General features: G+C 37.7%; 1 protein-coding gene across 1 annotated transcript in view; it reads left to right on the top strand.

Annotated features, from left to right (window-relative positions):
* Window positions 1-21,085, top strand: part of POLA1 (DNA polymerase alpha 1, catalytic subunit) — a 182,850-nt gene that overhangs the window by 100,994 nt on the left and 60,771 nt on the right. Inside the window, exon 35 of the mRNA XM_085530470.1 lies at window positions 20,541-20,657. Within this exon, the coding sequence (XP_085386596.1) occupies window positions 20,541-20,657 (117 nt within the window). The remainder of the gene's footprint in view (window positions 1-20,540; window positions 20,658-21,085) is intronic.

The raw sequence follows: 21,085 nt of genomic DNA, 5'->3' as shown, positions 1-21,085 counted from the left end.
TCTCAAAATATGTCTTTGTTTATTTAATTTGTAAGTAATGTTTATGGGTTGTTGTGTTGACTTTGTAAGTACCACTCTTAGGGAACTTTTATATCATTCTTTGTCAATTAGATCAAGATTTGTATGATGCAGACTAATGGTTTTTGTAATACAGACTTCATAAACATCTGTTTTATAAAACAACCACTATCTTTATTTTTCCACAATATTTTAATATGCTGTCTACCCAGATATGATTTTTTTTTTTTTCAGGTGTGAATTACATGAAGTTTCTGCCTTAGAAACAAGTAACTTCAGAACAAAATAGAAAATTATTTGGTATTAGTCTCCACAAAGTCTCGATTAAGAATTTGCTTAATAGCTAGTTTCTGTTATTTCTTATGTTTTATAACATAGGAAAATAGGTTGATGTCAATATGAATTAAAACATATTTTAGATATGTATGTGCTTTTACAAAGTGCTTATTACCATAGTAACTAAGGGGGTCTATTAATTTAGCATATTTTTTAAATGTTCCTGAAATATACAAAATGTATTGCGTACATCTTCAAGGTTAAGCAGAATATTTAAGAGTCTGATGCAGCCATGTCCATCTCTGACATAATGGGTCAACATAATAAAATAGGAGGCATTACTTTCAGAGCAGCCCCATGCCTCTGAATGTTGGTGGAACTACTTCAGAAAGGAAAGTCGATTAATATAACCAAACGAGTACGCAGGTTTAAAATATATACACTGGGCAAAACAAAATATCAAAGCTCCATATTACACCTGATGGTGTTACAAGTACTGCTCTGAAAACAATGCCTCCAAGAAGACCAGTAGTATCCTGTGGTGTGTTAGAAATAGCGTAGCCAGCAGGTTGGGAGAGGTTATTTTTCCTTTTCACTCCACCCTGGTGAGGCCAAATCTGCAGTATTGTGTTCAGATCTAGGCTTCTCAGTTCAAGAAAGACAGGGAACTTCTGGAGAGAGTCCAGGAGAGGTACAGAGCTTACCCACAAGCTCTTTATTGGCTTGTGACTCCAGAGAAAAGCACAACACACGTAGGATGCTCCTTTACACTGACTGCAACTCCCTCTTCCTCCCAACCTTAGCCTGGCCTTCTTTAATCTCCTATACAGCACTCCATTATATGCCATTCACTTACTTACCACACTTCTGTAGTCCTTGTGAAGCTGTAGTTCTCTTTGCACGGATTTTTAACTCTTCCTGCTTATTCCTTGTGCTGAGAATGTTTTCCTCATGGCTCCTTGTACTGTAACTGTCCAAGCTTTGGATGCCACCCCCTCCAAAACCTTATCCTGGTCACACTTAATAGGTTATCAGATCTGATGGAAATGATGCTCTGATGCTCCTGTTTACTTTAGCAGATGGATCTTATAGCTTCCTGCTTCATTCCTGAGCAGAGAAAGGATCACTTAGCTCAGCATGATGGCAATGCTTCTTCATGCAGTCCTGGATACTCTTCTGTACAAGAACTCATGTTCAGCTTGATGTCTGCTGGAAGCTCTGGGTTCTCTTCTAATTACCACCCTTTAGGATCAGTCACTGAGCCAGTTTTCAACCCACAGAATTTTTCCAGCCGGTGGCTCATATTGCTCCTTTTTTCTCAACATGCATCTTGTGTTACCTACTCTTTTTTTCCATACAGTTCTTATACATTCTGAACAAGTTGCCTTTCATTCTTCTTTTTTGATAAGAGGTTGTAAACCTAAAATCTGTTGCCATTGCGTGTTTTTTCAACACCTTGCAATTCTGTTTATGGCTTTTCACTGTACCTGTTGTCTTTCAACTTCTTTTAACTCTTATCACCAGAACTGTGTGCTCTGGTATCATTCTCACCAATATCTTTAAAGAAAAATCACCTCAGTACTCACGCACAGATCTCTGGTATTGAATCCTTACATCTTATGTGTGCCTTTAGAGCTTATGCTGAATTACTTAGCTACCGTGACTCCTTTTCAGCTGATAATTCTATAGGTATGAACTATAGTTTGTTGTTCCCTGTGTGTAGGTTTTTTCTTTGGCTGTTCTAAAACAAGTTTGAATGAGTGTGGTTTACCAAACCAGTTTGCTGATGCTTGTTGTTATTTACTGTTCTGCTTTTGTCGTCCTTAGAATGTATGTGAATTGATTTATCTCTTCTGCTAATCACTGATGTAAATGTTGAAGAGTAGGTCTGTAACCTTTTCCTTGTGATATATCATCAGAATCCCTTTCCATCTCATATTGACAAATGCTTATTTGACTGTCATCACTTTGTGTCTCATGGACAACGGATTTTTTGAGATGCTTCAACTTTGCACCTCTTAATCCATTTTACGTGTATTTATTAACACTAGTAATTCTACAGCAGTGTCCTTTGGAAGTAAATCAAACACCATTGAAGAGATGATAAATTATAGTACATCTGTATTTCTGAACCAAACTTGTAATCTTACCTAAGAGAGAACTTCATATTTAGTTTATATTGCTGTAAGTAAAATTATATTGGCTGATGTTAATTACATTCCTGTCTTTAACTGCTCAATCACTTAAGGTTTCTATCAGTATTTCTGTTGTTTTTCCTTCATTTAGTGTTAGACTGATGCATACAAATTGTTCTGTAGATCCATCCTGGTTAGCTTGTTTAAATGTTAAATGGAAAATTAGCATTTTTATAGATAGGTGGAGTCTCAGTCTTTTCAAGTAATGTCAGGTGAAGTTCAGCAAGTAATAGATAATTTTAGCTCTGTAAATAATTTAAGTGCAAGTATTAATTTTTATGAATATTCTGAGTTTTAAAGGACTGTATTTTATTGCTAACAAACCCAAATACAGTTCTTGATTTGCTGTCAGACTGTTACTGCACTCTTCCAAAATACAGAAGAAATAGTATAATGGGTTGGCGCTGATGTCTTACCCTCTCACCCAAATAAAATAAGATTATAATAGCCGTTGATAAGTAGTCAGTCTTTTCTCCCTGTCATTTACTTTTTCTTTACCTCTCAAAGTGTAATTCAGAGTTTGTTTCAGACACACAATTTCTTACAGCAAGTATTCTCTTTAGATTTTTGAAAAATCCTAGTCCTAGAGATATGTCTGTGTGGTATGTCTATCACAAACTCAAAGCAGTGACACCATAGCAGCATAGCAGCACAGTCAGACTGTAGGCTCCCAAGTAACCTTTTCAAAGAAAAATGAAGAAGAGTGTATTTGAAGGATGATACTTCGGCTTTGCTCTGTTTGTCCTTCTTAAATGAGATGTTCTAAACGCTACTTATAGTAGATTCTTCCTCTCTCTATATTTGTGAATGTATATTTATAAATCTGTGCAATGGGTGTCCTGCTTCTTTTACTTGTTGTGTTGGTCACCACTGTATGAGCAATAGGAAAGTTTTTTCCCAGTTCTGAGATTTTTTTAGTTCAATGAGTTTGTGACAGGCCTGGTTTTTTTTGGTGGGTTCTTTTTTTATAGTTACACTGTAGCTTACATAGCTTACCAATCCACGTGTTCACTTTTGCTAGTCTAGAATAATTGAGGTTGAAGAAACCTCTCAGACCAGAATACCAGCCTCAAACCAGTTTTTAGTATCACTGGCAAATCTTACTAAGTTACATTGCTACAAGTGTTAAATTTTATTGGTTTTTTTGTTTGTTTTTTCAAGTTTTAAAACATTGCCACATTTTAGATGCCATTATGGTTGTTTACTCTTAGATAGATGGGTGTTTTCTTCAAGATTCAGGAAAAACGGATTTTTGTTTTTGTTTGTTTTTATTGTAAACTAATTCATGACAGCTCTTCTGAGATGTCGTTCCTTTGTGACATCACTCAAAGGGTCCTGGTGGACACCGGGTTGAACGTGAGTTAACAGGGTGCCCCTGATGCTAAGAAGGCTAATGGTAATCTTGGCTGCATTAGGCTAAGTATTGCTGGCAGGACAGGAGAGGTGTGGTCCTTCCCCTCAGCATTGGAGAGGACCCACCTGGAGTCCTGGGTCCAGTTCTCTGGGGTTCCTTCCAGTGGTGCCCAGTGCCAGGACCTGAAGCAGTAGGTTCCCTTTGAGCACCAGGCAGCACTTCTGTGCTGTTTCTGGAGCACTGGCACAGGCTGCCCAGAGGCTGTGGGGTCTCCGGAGATCTCCAAAAGCCACCTGGATGTGGGCCTGGCACTCTGCTGTGGTTGTCCTTGCTGGGTCAGTTGGGTCAGGTGGCCTCAAGAGGTCTGTTCCCACCTCAGCCATTCTGTGCTGAAAATTGGGCAGATCAGTTTGGATGCTTGACTGCTTTCTGGTATTCACAGCAAGTAGCAGCAATACTGACCTGAAAAACATAATTATTGATAACAAATGCTTTAAGCTGTCCTTCAAAATTCTGTCTCCCACTGGCCTCTCTTGACACAATCTCTGGTCTGCATCTGAGCATTGTGACATTTATGGCTATTTTCTCTCAATATGTGTTTACTACTTACATGAAGATTGGTACAGCATTGGGTACAAGGTGCTGCTGAAGAAGTCAGTCATTCCTGATGAAGTGAATATGCAGTCTGACTGTAGTGGGAAAGGTAAATGAAGTCTAAGATGAGAGAACAAGAGCTGTCTTTTCAAAAAGAATAGACCAGACTAAGAGAGAGTTTGACAGAAAATCTATAAGGACTGCAGGAAGATTTGAGGGAACATGTTGAACGTACAAAAGGGTAGCTCCAAAAATAACGCCTCCTATTTTATCACGATGGCCTATGAAATCAGAGGCGGATGTTGGTGGTATGGCAGTAGAAGTTGAACCTAACCACCAGTATTCCATTCTATTTTGTTGCTGTGTGACTGATGGCAGCAAAGGGGCATTGTGACACAATGGTGTCTGGCGTAGAAGTGTAGATGAAGTAAAAGGTGTGGAAGTGGATTCTTCCATGCGATAGAAGTGGCACCTACTGACATTCACTGAATGTTTATGGAGGTCAAACACTGGATGTGAGCACAGTGAAGTGGTGAGGGTGCGTTTTCAGTGGTGGGGACAGCAACAGTGGATCACTTCTGCAGTGCAGATTTTTATGAGCGTGGCATGCAGATACTTATTTGTTACTGTTGGAAATGCATAGCTCATGGTTGTGACTTGAAAAATAGTGTTTTGTAGCTGAGAATTTGCTCTATCAAATAGTGTTGTTGTGTTCTTTGTTTCTGTAGTAGTTTCCATGGAGATAAATTTGAGGCATTACTTTTGAAGTGACCTACATAGTTATAAAAATAATTGGATAGCTGAAGGGAGGCTAAGGTAGAAGCCTAATGGTCCCAGAAGTTTTGAGACTCTGGGGTGTCTTGCTTGTGTTTAATTGAGTAACAGAAATGGGAAGAGAATGGAAACATTTAGAATGGAGTTAAGTAGGGGTAGTATATGGGTTCTAGCTCAGAATAAAGAATACTTTGGGTATATTTAATTATTTTAAAGCATTACAAAACCAGAAGTTGCAGTTGAAACGTGTGCATGCTGATATATGAATTTGCCTAATGAGCACCAGCAAACAACTATGTTTATGCAGTGTTGTGGTCACCTGAGGAGGAGTGGGAAAGGGGAATGTCTAGTGTAATTTATGTGTAGGTCACACACATGAAAACGCTTTAATTATAATCACTTGCTTATTGCATGATAGTGCACTAAAGCAGTATTACTGTTGTTCAGATGTCTTTGCCATTCCTGAAATGCAATTTGTATGGCTTGATTGAAAGAATGTATATTTTCATTCTTCATTTCTTTTGCTGTCCATGTAGAAATCCATCTAAATTATTTAAATTTACAAGCTTTGAAGAAAAGCATTTAATATGTTATTTTATCAGCAGGTCCTTGCAAATGTTCAGGTTCAGCAAAATTCCTTGTCAGAATTCTGGGTTTTAGGAATGGGTTTTAGGCCCTTGGTCAGAACATGAGTGTCTGTCTAAGGACATCAATACATTTTGCAGAAATAGGAAAGAAAAAGAAATAGCTGCCTTCAGATGCAGATGGAGCAGAGCTAGGTATGTCTTTTAAAAAATAAAAAGAATTAAAAATTAAAAATAAGGTGGTGGAAGCAAGTTCTCAGAGGGTTGTTAGATACTGGCAACCATCCCTGGAGGCGCTCAAGGCTGAGTTGGATGTTCTGGGCAGCCTGAGCTGGTGGGGGGCAGCACTGCCCACAGAAGGGGGCAGTGGAACTGGATGGGCTTTGAAGTACATTCCAACTCAAGGCGTTCTGTGATGTGAAATACGATTGAAAGATTGGCTATAGGTGAGCAAAGAGACTGGAATTGGCACAAGAGAGTTCAAGTGGAACTTGGTGGATGTAGTGGAAATGAAAAGCAAAGAAGCAGAATTCAGCAGACTTGCCTAAATTAGACTATTCAGACTGGTATTCCATGAGGCAAGCACTTAATTGGGCAAGGAGGCTTGAAATAGTACAAAGATGGATGAAGATAGACCAGTGAAAATTTGGACAGGAAAAGCAATTATATTTGAGTGTGATACCTGTAAAAGAAAAATCTTAAGTTGCCTGCCTCTGCTATTGACAAATGCTGGGCAAAATATGTGGCTTACAGAGAAGGAGGAGATTTGCTGTTGTTATGGGTTACTCCCTTCAGTTCAAGCATTAAAATCTGTGCATTCCCTTAAACCTTATTTTGGAGAAGGATGGGCAGAAAGGTGGACTTTTAAAAATAAATTAAAATAGAAGAAAGATCTTGACTTTAAAGAGTTGGACTTTTGAAAATTGAGAAATACGGTATTTAATGCTGCTTGCTTAACTTTATCCCAAGTCACTTGCATCTGCAATTACCCCATTTTTATTTTCAGTAGCTAACCTGCCATCCTGCGGGCTGGACGGCACTCATCAGGTGAGCAGGCAGGTGGGAATGGTTTGTCTCCATTGCATACTGCATGCGCTCCTTGTGACTTTGCCTAGAATTATTTATTTTTCTCAAGGAGTTCCCTGTGTGGCATGCTCCGCTGTAGTACAAAATGGTTCTCATAGAGTGAGAGGACAATTATTTTTAGTTCTCAGAGAAATGGAGTGAATACATGAGAAGTACTTGAAATTGTGGGTACCTGGTCCATAATGCAAAGGACCAGATTTTTCAGAGCACATAGCATTGTGCAGAGCATGGCTTTAAGGTGGCAGTTGGGTATACTCAACCTTCAGCAGTGTAGACCTTCACATTTCACCAAAACCAGCCTGATTTTTCGGGTGACTGTTGCTTGTGAGTTCTCCCAATAAAGTTGTAGTGAGTAGGCCAGCAGCACAGAGGATCTCTGTAACAGAGACAGAAGTACTTTTCAGCTTTCTGGGTCAGGATTAAGTTTTATTTATTACTTTTAAAATAGTTTTACCATGTAGTCTCCATGTCTGCAGTATGCAGGGATTGCAAGCCTGTTTCATCCTAATAGCAATTCAGACCTTTAATGAGAATTAAAATAAAGATGTGGTCCTTAACTGTAAGTTGACACATGATTTGTATGTACAGGGAATTGAAATGAGGATTACACTGGCTTCTGATTGCATGCTTTTTGCAGCTTAATGTATTTTTCATGTACTCTTTGCGTGAACATACGGAGAACATTCATTACTGAAGGATGCTAACGTTATAGGAACCATGTGCTTACGTCTGATGGCAGGATTTGGCCTGTGTAGTGATATAAGTTGTTTATATTAATGGTATCATGAAAACTAAGGTCTCAACCATTCAGTCAGTTCACTGTAGCATGATAAATTCCTCAGTTCAGAACTCGTGCATTGGTAGTATGTAGTAAATTTATTTTTAAGTCTCTGTAGTAACGTGCATTACACTGTTTCAGGTGATTTTATTTTTTTCGTAAGCTGAATTATTCCTCTGTTTGTAGCATATTTCTGAAATACTTGATTTTAATCTGGCTTCCTGTAGTCTTTGTAAAAGCTTATGCTGTAACAATAAGATCCCTGCAATTTAAAAGTAAATAAGTTTTTAAAAAATCTTAGTTAATGAAATACATAATATTACTTCGATTATTACTTCAACAATAAGTATTTTCTTAGAAAACACCTTGTTTAGTAATTTGAAGAAAAAAAAATTAAGCAGTTACTACCTCTGATTTTAGATTTTAATCATGACTTGACTTAAGCTTCCGTGGTTCGCTACCACTGCCAGTGAGAGAACTCGAGCACTAAATAGTTTAATTATCTGCTATGCAGCAGCTGCTAATATTATTTTTAAAAATGCCATCTCATCTTTAGGTCCGCTGTGGACAAAAAAAGAAAGGCAGATAAGATGACTGTAGCTACCCCGTCTGCGTGGCACTGGCTTCCTTCTTCTCTCTCTCACTCGCAGTTTTCAGTGTAATGAAGAACGGGAGAACAATATTCTGTAATTAAGGATTCCATTAAGTTGAAGAAAAGAGCAAATGGAGTTGTTTGTTCTCCTAGCTGCAAAAATTTGTCTGGGGTGGGGGTCAGTGGTAGTAGTGAGGAAAGAGGGAGAGGTGGGTGGAGAGACCGAGTCAGGGCTGTTTGTTGAATATACTGTTAAGGACTGTTACCATCCTAATTAATCAAGTTAGAAATTACAGCTGTAGTCGGTTTCCCCCCAATTCTTGTTATCAATTTTCTTCTCTTTTGAGACAAAGCAAATATAAATTTTGTGTTCATTTGTCATTCGTTCTTTGACTTCAGCATCTCTGAAAATAACAATGTAGCACAAAAGACCAGTATTTACCTAGTTGTAATGTGGGTTGCCATGGTGTTTTGCAAATTATTGCAATTATGTTCACCATGCGAGTCGCCCTTGGTAACTGGCGAAAAAACTGATAATCCTGTTTTGAACAAAAGGTCAAATTGCTGAATAGAAAGTCTTGATTAACTAAAAGATGTACAAAGTGGAATTATTTCCTACCATTCAGAAATAGTTCTTGATCGGGTTTGGGGGAGGGGGTGAGTAAGTACATCTGATTACTGAAGTACAAAGCTTTGAAAGGATGTTGTCTTGAGCCTTTCATGTAGTCTTAATGGTGGCTTTTTTGTCAAATTTACCCATTTGCGGCATTGAAAGAGGCAGCTGCATTTAAGCTTGAGAGATGGTGCTTTTTCAAGAGTTCAGTGCATGGAAAGTTCTCAGCAGTATCTGCAGTTTACTATTAGACCTTCGGCTATTAAAACTGATGTGCTGCATTTGAGCCCATAGCTCTCGGTGCTTGTAAAACCCTCTGACTGATGATCTAATAAAGTGCTCTTACCGGACAATCTCTGATCAGATACTTTAGAAAAAAGTAAAAAAAAAATAATAAAAAAAAAATATATAACCACAGCTCTGAAAAGGACGGGGACAGAAATAAATGGCTCCACTGGAAAGTTTGCTTTTGTAATCCGTACGGGAAATATTAGTAAATGCGACTTGATATTCATTGTAAGTACTTTAAATGCCCACAGTGTTGCTCTAGAAATCTTTTTTACTTGCATTTACGAAATAAAATTAATCTAAGGAGATGGAACTTTTTCTGAAGTGTCAGTCCTGAACAATAATATACAAATAAATGGGGAAAATATTAGTATTCCTCTCATCGTATTCAAAATATTGCAATTTCCTGCACTTTATTTCTGTGAATTTTCTTTCTTCTTCCCTAATTTTTTGTTCTGTTTGGGGGGGATAGGCTAGGGAAGCGGTGAAGAGGAGGAAGGGTTGTTCTTTTTTAATTATTTGGCTTTTTGTTTTTAAATAGCTACCTGGGAATTAATTCTTAAAACTTTGGAGAGCCTGTGTGAGAGCAGCCTGAAAGCTAAGTAAACCTGAGCAAGTTTGTGAGTTTACATTCTGCATCACCTAGCAACCCCCCAGCTCAGCCAGTTCCCTTGTCTGCCCTCAGCCCTGTTTACAGACCATTCAGACTGGTCGTGGACACCATGAAAGATATTCAGTTTCATTAGTTCCATTCTCAAGGAGAAAATAATTAAACTTAAATGAACAAACATTGCTTAGTGATGCCTTAAACTTTTCTAGTTTAAGTTGACCAGCATGTTGAGAACATTTTGTCTGTCATCTTTTATTCTCTCGAGCTCCTCTAAGGTTACGTATTATGTATGTACGTGCATTATTATTTTTAAAGTTTTCACAGCTGTATTAATTTTCTCGGTATTTTAGAGGTGTTCTTAATCATGTTGCAAAGGTAAACGTTTCATGTAAACCATCACCTTGTCTCTTCACTCACTTGAAATGTGTACTGGAGCTGACATATCTTACTGACATTGCCATGTACAAGGGCACGTTGATTCTCTCCATGGTCTTGTTAGGTCTGACGTCACCCAACTTCCTGCACAACATTTCTGTGGTGGGGGAAAGTTAAAGACTACGTTTATGTTTGAGGGAAGAGGGCAGAATAGTGGAAGATGGCAGGGGGATGGTGTTTTCAGCTTTCTACCCAAAGTAGAGGCGCGGGTCTTCAGAAATCTCAAGTTCTTACTGTTTGTATTTTGCTAGATTCTTTAACAGGCAATTCGTGGATGGACTGTATGAGCTCTTTGTGCTTTGTTGACAGTTGACAGACAAAGCAAAATTATTTCTGAAGCAAGGTACTGTACTTAGTTGTGACCTGTTGCAGCTGAAGAATGTAGCTTGCTTTGAGCTGTATGAATAGGGAGAACGTTTTGCAGAATAGACTTGAATATCTGTCTAGAGGATTTCAGTGTCCATACAGAAGTACATAAAAGCTATTTCAGTGTTCCTTTCTTTCAGTGTTATTTTCCATACGTAGTAGTTTTCTCCCAGTTGCTTGCTTGAAATCTAATTTAGTTGTTTTCATATTGTCTTAAGTAAAATAAAAAGGCTGTGAATGCTTGTGCCATAGTTCTTTATTTTTTGGCTGCATACTTTGGTGCCCAGAACCTTATTTTACTGAAGATAACAAGACTGAGGTATTGGCTTTGATGTGAAGTAAAGCAGAACATACTCGCTCATTTAGTGTATAATGTACAGCTGTTAAGGTTGGATTTTGTCTGCTCGCGTTGCTATTACATGTGTTTAAATGAGGGCCACTGTTTGCATCTAACCTATCATAAGGGTTTGGAGTGCTCCATTATCTTTTCAGCAGACTGATGACAGAGTCTGCACAAATGAGATCAATAAGTTTCAAATAACTTGTATGAAATGACATATGACTGTACATTTGAAGATGTCTTACTTTAAAAAAAAAAAATCAATTTTTAATAATATGTAAAACTTTTTGCATTGACCTACAGATATTTTTCACTTCTGTCTTTTAAGTTAATTTTGCTCAAGGCACTTTTAATGTTACCTTGAGCACTTGTCATCTTAGGGTGGTGGGGTACATTAATATTACGTTAATATTTTCTAATATATGTTAATATTTTCTAGAGGTTAATGAAATTTTCTTTCCATCCTGGGTGTTTTCATTCAGCGTTCAATTCACAAAATATCATTCTTGGATGTCTACAGGATTTCATTTTCAGTAGCATAGAAATAGACATATATTATCTTCTGTGACTTACTTTGTGTCACAGGAGCAGTACAGCACTAATAGGATCTTGAGGTAGCCAGTTTATAAAAAGGTATTTAATATATGTCAGAAGTGAATAAGCTTCTAAAAATTATTCTTATGGGGACGGAGTTTTGTTGTTGGTTAAACCTTCTGAGTGAAATTTCTGCGATACTCAAAGGCTTTGTTCTTTGGGTATTTTGAATCTGAGCAGTTCAGTGTGAAAGGTAAGCTTCACTTTTTGTAATGGCTGCCTGGAGCCCACATCACTTCCTCTTTCATTCTAATATCAGCATTTTCAAGACAAAAGGACGGACACTTCATGTTTTTCTGAGAAACTCAGTATTTATTTTCTCTCTCGTATTTTCTTTAAGGTACTTAGTTAGTAAAACTATGTACCCTCAATGACAGGTTGCCTAGTTGCTCTGGTCCTTCAAGGATATGGGTTCTGTCAACTCCAGCTGCCTTTCATTCACTTTGGGCTGGCAGCTTTGCAGAGGTGAACTGCATGGACAGATGGGAGTGTCTCTGAGGACAGGAGGGTTCAATAGATACTGTTTTGTAGAGGGAGTCCTCTCTTGCCAGGTGTATTATCTCATGGGATGGTAAAGTGATCATTTGGCTTATGCTAGGAAGCTGATGGCTAATATGCTTCAGTTTGATAACATCCATTAATGCTGTTCCTGTGAATAAACACTGAATATGTAAACAGACATCTCCATGGTCTGTACTGCTTTCAAGCAGTACACTTTCAAAAACATTTCATATCTTGTTACTATTCTTTCATTTAAGAAACATTCTGTATTTTTCCTCAGAGATTGCTTCTATCTTCTGATCGTCCTGCATAATGTTTTCTCAGGCAAATTATGAATTCGGGAGGGGTAGAATGAACCATACAGGAAAGGCATTTCCTTTTTTTATGAGAGTTTTATTGTATTGTTGTGTTCTGTTTTTTTTTTTAATCCACTCCATCCCACAGCTAAATTCAGATCATTTATATAGGCCAAAACTCAAGAAGCTTTGAAAATGAGGAAGTACTTTGAAAAGAAATTGAAATTGTGTCTTCAACTTGCATTGAAGTGAGGCAGCATGAAATGGAGTGTGAAAAGCTGTTGTCTCTGTTTACTTCTTTCCTAAATTGGATGATCGGGAAGCATCAAACTCTGAAACTACTCATAGTGAAAAATGTAAGTTATTTTTTCTGAGTGAGGGACTAGGTACAACATTTAATGTCTAGGGAAAAAAGAGATTTGAAGCCAATGGACATCAGTGAGTTTAAAGAAAAAAGAAGTTTCTTCACTTGTGATATGGGTAGTCATTATGTCACAATGGATCTATGATCAGATCTCTTAATGAGCTATAGACTGTTTCATGGATTAATTTCAGGAACAAGTTTCAGTCACTGTGTTAAACTATTTGCATCACTTCTTGGAACTTAAAGGCACTGCATTACAGAATAACAGATAATACTGAATAAGCATTCCCTGGGTGAGGAATTTAAGCTATAGGATGAATTTTTAAAGGAATTTATGAAAATGTAAGGTGCTTCGCCATACTTAAGTATGTTTCCTCTTAGGTAGAACAGGCTTGGCAATATGTTTAATGTGATATATTAAAAGACATTAAGATCCCCTTTAAAAGCCAAAAGTGCTAGTCAGCCACCATCAATAGTATCCTTGACCCAGCTCTTTTTATAAAACAATCTTTTAAGAGTCTGTGAAAAATAATTAATTTATTAGCTTGGAGATGATTAAATGTTACTTTGAGAACAGCAGTCTAAGTCATTTAAATCAAGATATCCTCAAAGTTCATCCTTTGTTTTGTTAGATTTGAGTATAAATGGTAGGTAAATTAAGAGATTTTTTACTTACATGAAAGATTTAGTTATGCATAGCATTTAAAAAGAACTTGTGCACACATCTTGAAACTCTAGGATGAAATTCAGACATACCTCTAGTCAGGGATCTCTTGAACCTGACATTAGGGCTTCTGATTTCCTGTAATTTTATCTCCTTGCAGTAAGGAAATCCATACAAATGAAAATATAAAGGACACTTTTCTGGTATTTTTTTCTAACTTTTACAAAGTCAATTGTGGTTAGAGTGGAAAAGAAGGTTGGAATGGTTGGTATAAATATCTGAAACTACATGTGAAGAAATGTTGCACATCCTGTAGGTATCCTTCAAATACAAAAATACGATGCTTCTCACAGTCTCACAGATGTTAATGCTCAGTGTCTTGAATATGCTTGAATAACGTGTCTCCTCTCTTGCTTTGAAGGATGCTGGGAAAAGTTGCTGACCCAGAATTCTGTGAGAAAGTAAAAGAAACCTGATGACTGATTTTTCCATATACAATGTTCTTCTGAGATAGGATATATATATATCCTATATATATATATATATATACATATATTCATTTCCCTTACATTTCTGGCAAGATCATCTCCAAATTTCACCTTTGCAATGAATTTACTTGCTTTTTATTTCTCCTGCCCAGAGAGTGGATGATAGAAAGGGTGTTCTTAATCATCATACTGTGTTCCTTCACATGTTGACGCGGTCTTTTATAAGGTAGTTCCGTCTCCAAGTTGTTTGCATTATTAGCTACAAAGGAATGGGTCATATCCATCAGGCTGTCTAGAAAAGCACAGTCTGGACTAGGCAAGACGTTTTAAGATAAGTTTGGAGCTTTCCTGATCAAATTGGACTCCACCAAGTCTGCTTTACTAGTCTCACAGGTAAGTTACTCCATCACAAGTATTGATCCAGCAGCTATTTTATGCATCTTTGTATTTGCTCTGGAAGGACAATCAGAGTGAAGCATCTGGCTGGGAAAGAGCTGAGTGTATGAAGCAGGCAGGCATCAGAGTGATATGTGTTTGCAGGCCAATCCTTGCCTTTCCTCACTGAGACCTCCATCTTGAGAAAGGCCTTTCAGCAACTGAATGAGTTCATTTTCTTGTGCCTACCAGCAACAAAATTGGTTTCTCTCCAAGAGAGATCTTATGAGGTTTTTAGTAGTTTTATTTCCCCATGAAAAACTCCAGTTTTCCTTGAGGAAACCAAGTTACACCGAGCTTCAGCTCAGGAAGTGGGTGAAGGTTTCCATGTGAAACCTTGTTTTATATTTATGATACCGTCCCTGATCTGAGGGCTCTTATCTTGGGAATATAACATGTAAGTGTCACTCTAGTCCATATTGTCTGCCGAAATCCTCATACTGTCATGCAGGTTTTCATTGCTGCTGAGCACATTAGATTGTGTTAGTGTTATTACCTCGGTATTTCTTTCTTCTGAAGAAACAAAAAAGCAGCTTGGAATTTGTATTTACTCAAAAGTCTGTGAGTTTCTAGTACTCTGCAGAAAAACTTCCCTCACTTTTTAGTAGTAGTTTATCTTTAAGTGGAAATTGATTCCACCTGTGGTGTTTGAAGTGTAAATTGTGATGCAGTTCTTAAAAGATGTAGCTACTATTAATAGCCAAAACTCTTGCCAAAGAATTTGCAAACCAAGGTTTTGGCTCAAGTTCTAATTCCTGAGATGCTCCATACTACTGAACAGCGTTTGTCTATCTGTTCCCTGAAACATTCAGATATTTATAGAAGACAGGTGGACACAGAGAATACACTTGAGATGTACAACAGGTTATAGCAAGTGGAAGGAATAACTTTAGTGTCACTGAGTTCCAGCTACTCTGCACCTTGGTTTTGTAACCAAGATGCAGGACTCTGCACTTGGTCTGATTAAAACTCATACAGTTGGCCTCAGCCCATCAATCCAGGCTATCCATGATGCTCAAATCAGGAAATTTTCATTGTTTTGTCTGATTCTCAGCCTTCCAAAAACTGGCTTATTATCAGCCTGCGCACACTGATTGATTAGGAAAGCAGATCTAAATAGTCTTCCCACACGTTCTTTTTGAGGGTGCTTGGTAGTGATTCAATGGAATTTGGATCCAATGTGCTTGAGTTTAGGTGTTCTAGCCATCTGGAGATCCAATGTCATGCACCAGGATCCCATTTAAAAAAAATTCACACTAACATTATTTTGAATGGAGACTGTAGAGAGGGAAGCACTAATTACATTTTAAATTCAGTTCCAAAGTGCCTGATTGTGGCCTAAATAATTTTCAGTTCTTGCAACTTTTTCCCTTGTGCTATTGCATGTGTTCATTCCATGTTAGTTTAAAGCATCTTAGTCCATCAGCACCCAGGCTATATGAAGGCAGGAAAACACATACAGAAGTGTTGCAGAGTAGCACATCCAGCCCTCTGCTGTAGCAGGTAACCAGACTATGCTGTGAAATGTAGCTTATAAAAATGGTTAAGATAAAGCTCAATAAATACATGTTGTTGACTCCCACAACTTCTCCTTGAAAGGCTGTTCCAAAACCACTTGCCTCTGTATTTTGGGATAATATAATACTTGTTGATCACTAGAGTGAGAGAGACTAATTCTCAAGAATAGACTTACAAAGAAAGAAAATTACTTTTGACTTGCAAATTTCTCCCCATTAGCTACAGTTTGTGGACATAGTACTCTTGAGGGATTTTCCTTTATGATGTGCATTTGCTTCAGGGTTTATTTTTGAAGACATTTTCTTTATATTTTAAAGTGAATTAAGCATTTAAGCATTTGTAGACAGAATTATTGGAAATTCTAGGTGGCCATTTATTTATTTTTTTCAGTCAAATTGTTTTTCATTTTCCACAGTGTTGCAGATACCAAGTAGAACAAAACGGAAGGTGTTCTATTATGATTTTGTTTGATCTACTGCAAATTAACTTACAGACTTAGTGATAGCAGCTGGGAAAGGAAGGATTGGTTTTGTTTAGTCAGTGAAGACGATAGGCATGGATCAAATAAGGGTTAACAGTAATACACTTGAACAAATTGAATCAGAACATAATGCATGTATTGAATTTGATTGCGACATGCATGTTCATGGAAAAGTTTTCTGTTTAAAGCAAATCAAGGCTATGGCTTAATTATCAAAGCAAAACAAGAGACATAAAGAGCTATGAGTTTCTGATACTGCTTTTTCAAAAATAGCTCTTTTCACTGAGTTATCTACATGTTTAATTTCCATGCATAATAGCAACAGTTATTGTTGTCATTTGTTAAGAGACATTAACAGATAGTAAGTACAAACAAACGCAAATAAGTCCTGAATAGAGAGGTGAGACAGAAGAAAAGACCTCTTGAATGTTAATTATATCTATAAGTCTAGGCAAATTACATTAACTGTTTTCTCCATAAACTGAAGGGCTGTTCAGTTAGCATATATGTCACATATATGCATATATCTTTTAATGTAGACAACTTAGATCTCAAGTTTTTAAGTACATTGAGAAATGTAAGCAAGTTCTGTTTTAGCCATTAGTTTGTAGTAGTTAAAAACAAGTACAATATTAACAAGCTGTTGAATCTGAATGCTTTTTTTTTTTTTTTTTAAATCACAAACTACTGTTTTTAGTTTGAACAAGGATTTTTTTTTCCATCTTGTTTCACCTTCCATATTTTGTGACCAGCAAACGTTCACAATATTTTCTTTGATGGCCGGTTGAAGTAATTGCATAAAGAAACTTGCTTCAAATGTCATTATGTAATCATGGTTTGGCAAGAGCAACAATATGCTCCCTTTCTTGGTAACAAAAGCTAGTTGTGTAGTCCTCTGATTCTTAATCATTAGCTAAAAATGCCAATAGGTGGCAGAAAATGCACTGTTACTTTTATCATGCAGTATTTTCATGGTTGTCTATTTCTGAGTGTTCTGCTCAGCTGAACTTGGGATGCTGCTCCTATTCTAGGCTTTGTTTTTTCAGTTGTACTTGCATTCCCTAACTGAACACCCTGTGATCTGGCAGTTTTCATGCTTTGCTCTTCTAGTGTAACAAATTGTTTTATAGTTCAAACATAATCATTTAATATGTCTTGAGTCATGGAAGTGCTCTTTTTGTGCACAGAAAATCTTTTCTTATAGTTTTAGCCAAAGCAATTATATGCAAAACCAGGAGGGTTTGGGACTGACTGGGCTAGGATACCTTCTGCACCTCTTCCTGCCTGGCTGCATGTCTTAAAGCCCTGTTTGTTTCAGATTGCTTCCTAATTATTCATTGGAAGGCTTAGATACTACATGCTTTTTTCATTCTCCATTTACTGAAAACAGATCATAGGATCTCTAGACTGGCTATCAGGCTTTTAGGTGCAGAAAGTCAGGTGAAATTAACCCTACCTCAATAGGTATGGGGCACTTTCTGACTCTTTGCAGGTCTTAAGTCTTTAGAGCTGTTTTGTGTACTTAATTTCTGCATTATGGACTTAAGCATGCATCTTAAAGTAGTGGTGCATGCCTTGCTTTTGCCATGAAGTTCACAGGTTATTCTGGTCTGCCCACAAGGATGTGAAAGCTCCTTTCTGCAAAAGAAATGGAAAGTGTTTTGATGTACATGGCACCAAGTGGGATAAAGTTGAGGATATGATATGGCTGGAGAAGTGGTAAAAGTGAGGTTTTTGGAATAAATAAATAGTTGTTTGGAAAGGAGCTGACATTTAATCTAAAAAAAAACCCACAAAACACAACAAAAACAACATCAAAGGGCAAATCCCTGAATCAAACTTCTAGTGCTTGTGAAAAGATTATAGAAGAATGTCCTTTTGAATTGAATGAAGGGGTAAAGATGACAAAGATGATGTGAAAGGACAAGTGTGCAGGTTGTCCGATTACTTGGAGAAGAAGCCACCAAGAAGTTCTCTGTGTAATCCAGCAAACAATAGGAAAGACTGTGACATAAAATTATATCAGTCAGATATGTGATTTACTTCATCATATTGAATCAGAACACTGGGTTACTGAGTCACAAAATAGATTCAGTTTTGTCCTTGCCAGTGAGGAAAGAAAACTTGCCATGTCTAGTGAAGGAATTCTTTGCTAAGAGAGTGATGGGGCACTGGAATAGGCTCTCCAAGACAGTGGTCACAGCCCCAAGTCTTCCAGAGTTCAAGGAACATTTGGACAGCACACTCAGACTTGGGTTTGGATTTTGGGTGGTGCTGTGTGGATCCAGGAGTTGGCCACAGTGATGCTTATGGGTCCCTTCCAACTCAGGATATTTTCTTTCTGTGATCTTATTAACAAATATGCCTTGTCAGCAAGCCAGAATCTCCATCAACCAGAGATGTATAGTTGGATGTATAGTAAGGCTCTCATTACTGACCTCGAACCAAGCTGGCAGTAGTGGCATTAGCACTCTGAGTGAGGTTGTGGAAACTATAAGGGTAAGAACTCTGACACTAGTTGGAAACCTCGGCTGCCATGATGAAAATTTGGCTGAAGGCGTTGCTGGAATGTGATGATACAGCTTGTTACACAGTCAGTGAGAATGGTTGCAAGGAATTTTCTAAGTTGTCCTCTGGTTTGAAGTATTTCCATTGAAGTACCAGGAATCCTAGTGCGTTTATATTAGCTTCTTTGCAGGAGCAACAAAAGCAGAAGTTTGGAAATGCTGGCAGAAATAGACTTTTCACAGCAGAAATTTCTACTGCAGAGATCTCTGATAAACTAAAATAGAGTTTAATAATGCTGAGCTGCTCAGGATTAGTAAAAGTGGGTGGTGCTTGAGAAAAGTTGCTGGAAGACTTTCAGATACTAGGTTGATTTGTTAGTCAAATGAAATGTTAGTTACTAATGTTAAACTAATGTTAGTCAGATGAAATTTTCAGTCAGTGAATGTCAACTGGTGTAGTTACTAAAAACCCAATCTTAATATTGCATCCAATGTGTGTATTGACTATTATGACTTAGTTGTAATGAAATTGTAGTATTTGTATAACAAAAAATGTCATTTTGGAAATGACTGTTCAGTGTTCAGATCTTCACTAGTGTACCAGGAAAACACCTGGAGTAGAAGAGCAGAGAGCAAGTTGGTTCTTCAAGTGTCCTGCACAGAGTGTGCAGTACTGGTTTTGTCTGCCTCCCTGTTTGTCCCATTTTTCCCATCCTTTCAATCTAGAAAGAACCTACAAGTGATTAGAGCATAGCAAGAAAGATTTGGAATGGTTACCATGTAAGGAACAACCATGTAGAACTATGGTTTCAAAGGGGTATGGTTGCAAGTGACGTTGATGATGGCCTGTAATATCATGAGTGGAATGGAAAGGGCGAATGCGGGGAATAATGATTCCTATTCCCTTCTGATATGAGAACAAGAGGGCATGAAAAAAGAGTTCTTGTGCATGTGTTTGAGAGAAATAAGACACTTCTACAGCGCATAGTTGTTCTGCAGCGTATTGTAGGTGCTAAAAGTGTATGTTAGTTCAAAAAGCCCTTGATGTTCATTGGGTTGAGGATGTAGTAGTGTATCCAGCACTAATGAATATAGGGAGAGAAAGTGACTGAGGAGGTCTTTGCACCATTCCCAAGAGTTGGGAAAAAAATCTTCTGGAAAAAACTTATTGTATGTTTTCTCTTACGCTGTTCACCTAGGCATTTGCAAGTGATGCTTCTGTAGAGAGGGTATGGTGCTTCTTTAACCTGTGTCTGGACTCCTTACTGATCTCAAAAGCAGTTGTCCTTTCCTATTCTTGCTCAGGGATATGATTTAGCAGAGGGTTGTTAGAGTTAGGGTACTATGGTTAGGCTGTGGTTGGACTTGATGATCTTTAAGGTCTTTTCCAACCTGGGTAACTCTATTATGGTATGGTTGTATAAAATAGTTCTGTTACATGCTATCGTTTTCTGAACTGAACAACAGAAGTGTCAGTATGTATTAAGGAAGGGATGACTGAAGTGTGCAAATATGGCATTTGAAGCAAGAAGACTTCAACTTTCTTCTGCATCATGGATTGTATTGCCTTAAACAAGCATCTTCATCCCTTTTCATGTGATTTTTGGATCTTAGGGACACATGTTATAAATATCAGCTTCAAAGTGGACTTAAAGTTGCTGGTGCTTTTTTTTTGGTTCGTTCCTTGTGGACTATGATGCATTGTTTGGATGGAGTAAAAACAAGCTGTACTTGGGATTTTTACTATTTTTTTCTTTTTTCCTTCTCTTTCCGTTTGCTTTTTCTGCAGGGTTGGTTAATATGTGAGGAACCAACTTGCCAGAATAGAACCCGACGTCTTCCCCTCAGTTTTTCCCGGAGTGGTCCTATATGCCAGGCCTGTAAGAAGGCCATCCTGAGGCCAGAGGTAAGTGCTCTAGAACAAAAGTGCTTTGACAATAGTGGAGCAAGATTCTCAGGAAAAATGCTTGGTGCACGTACCCTACATTTCAAAGGTAACAGAATTAAGTGGGAATTTCTAGTCCCTTGGCTAGCTCAAAAGAGACTGTTGTACTGCTCCGCATTTTAACTGGGTCCTTTTTGCTGAAAAGAGAGCATGCCATGCAGCTGCTGCGTTTGGAAATTTTCCAGCTGATGAGCATTTGGTCATCAAATTAGAATTTGTTGGAATTTTTGTGCCAGAATACAGGTAAATTAAAACAAACAAAACCAACCTTCTGAAACAAAAACAACTGTCTACTTCTCTGCTAACTGGTTCTCATCTGGCTTGATGCTTAACACTAAAGGACTATGAAGTTAGAAGTGGGCTTTTATGTAATCTCCTCTGGGGCTACT

The sequence above is a fragment of the Coturnix japonica genome, chromosome 1 (genome assembly GCF_054131305.1).
Source record: "Coturnix japonica strain WE chromosome 1, WE-NBRP24, whole genome shotgun sequence".
NCBI lineage: Eukaryota > Metazoa > Chordata > Aves > Galliformes > Phasianidae > Coturnix > Coturnix japonica.
This window is presented reverse-complemented; position numbering and strand designations above follow the sequence as displayed.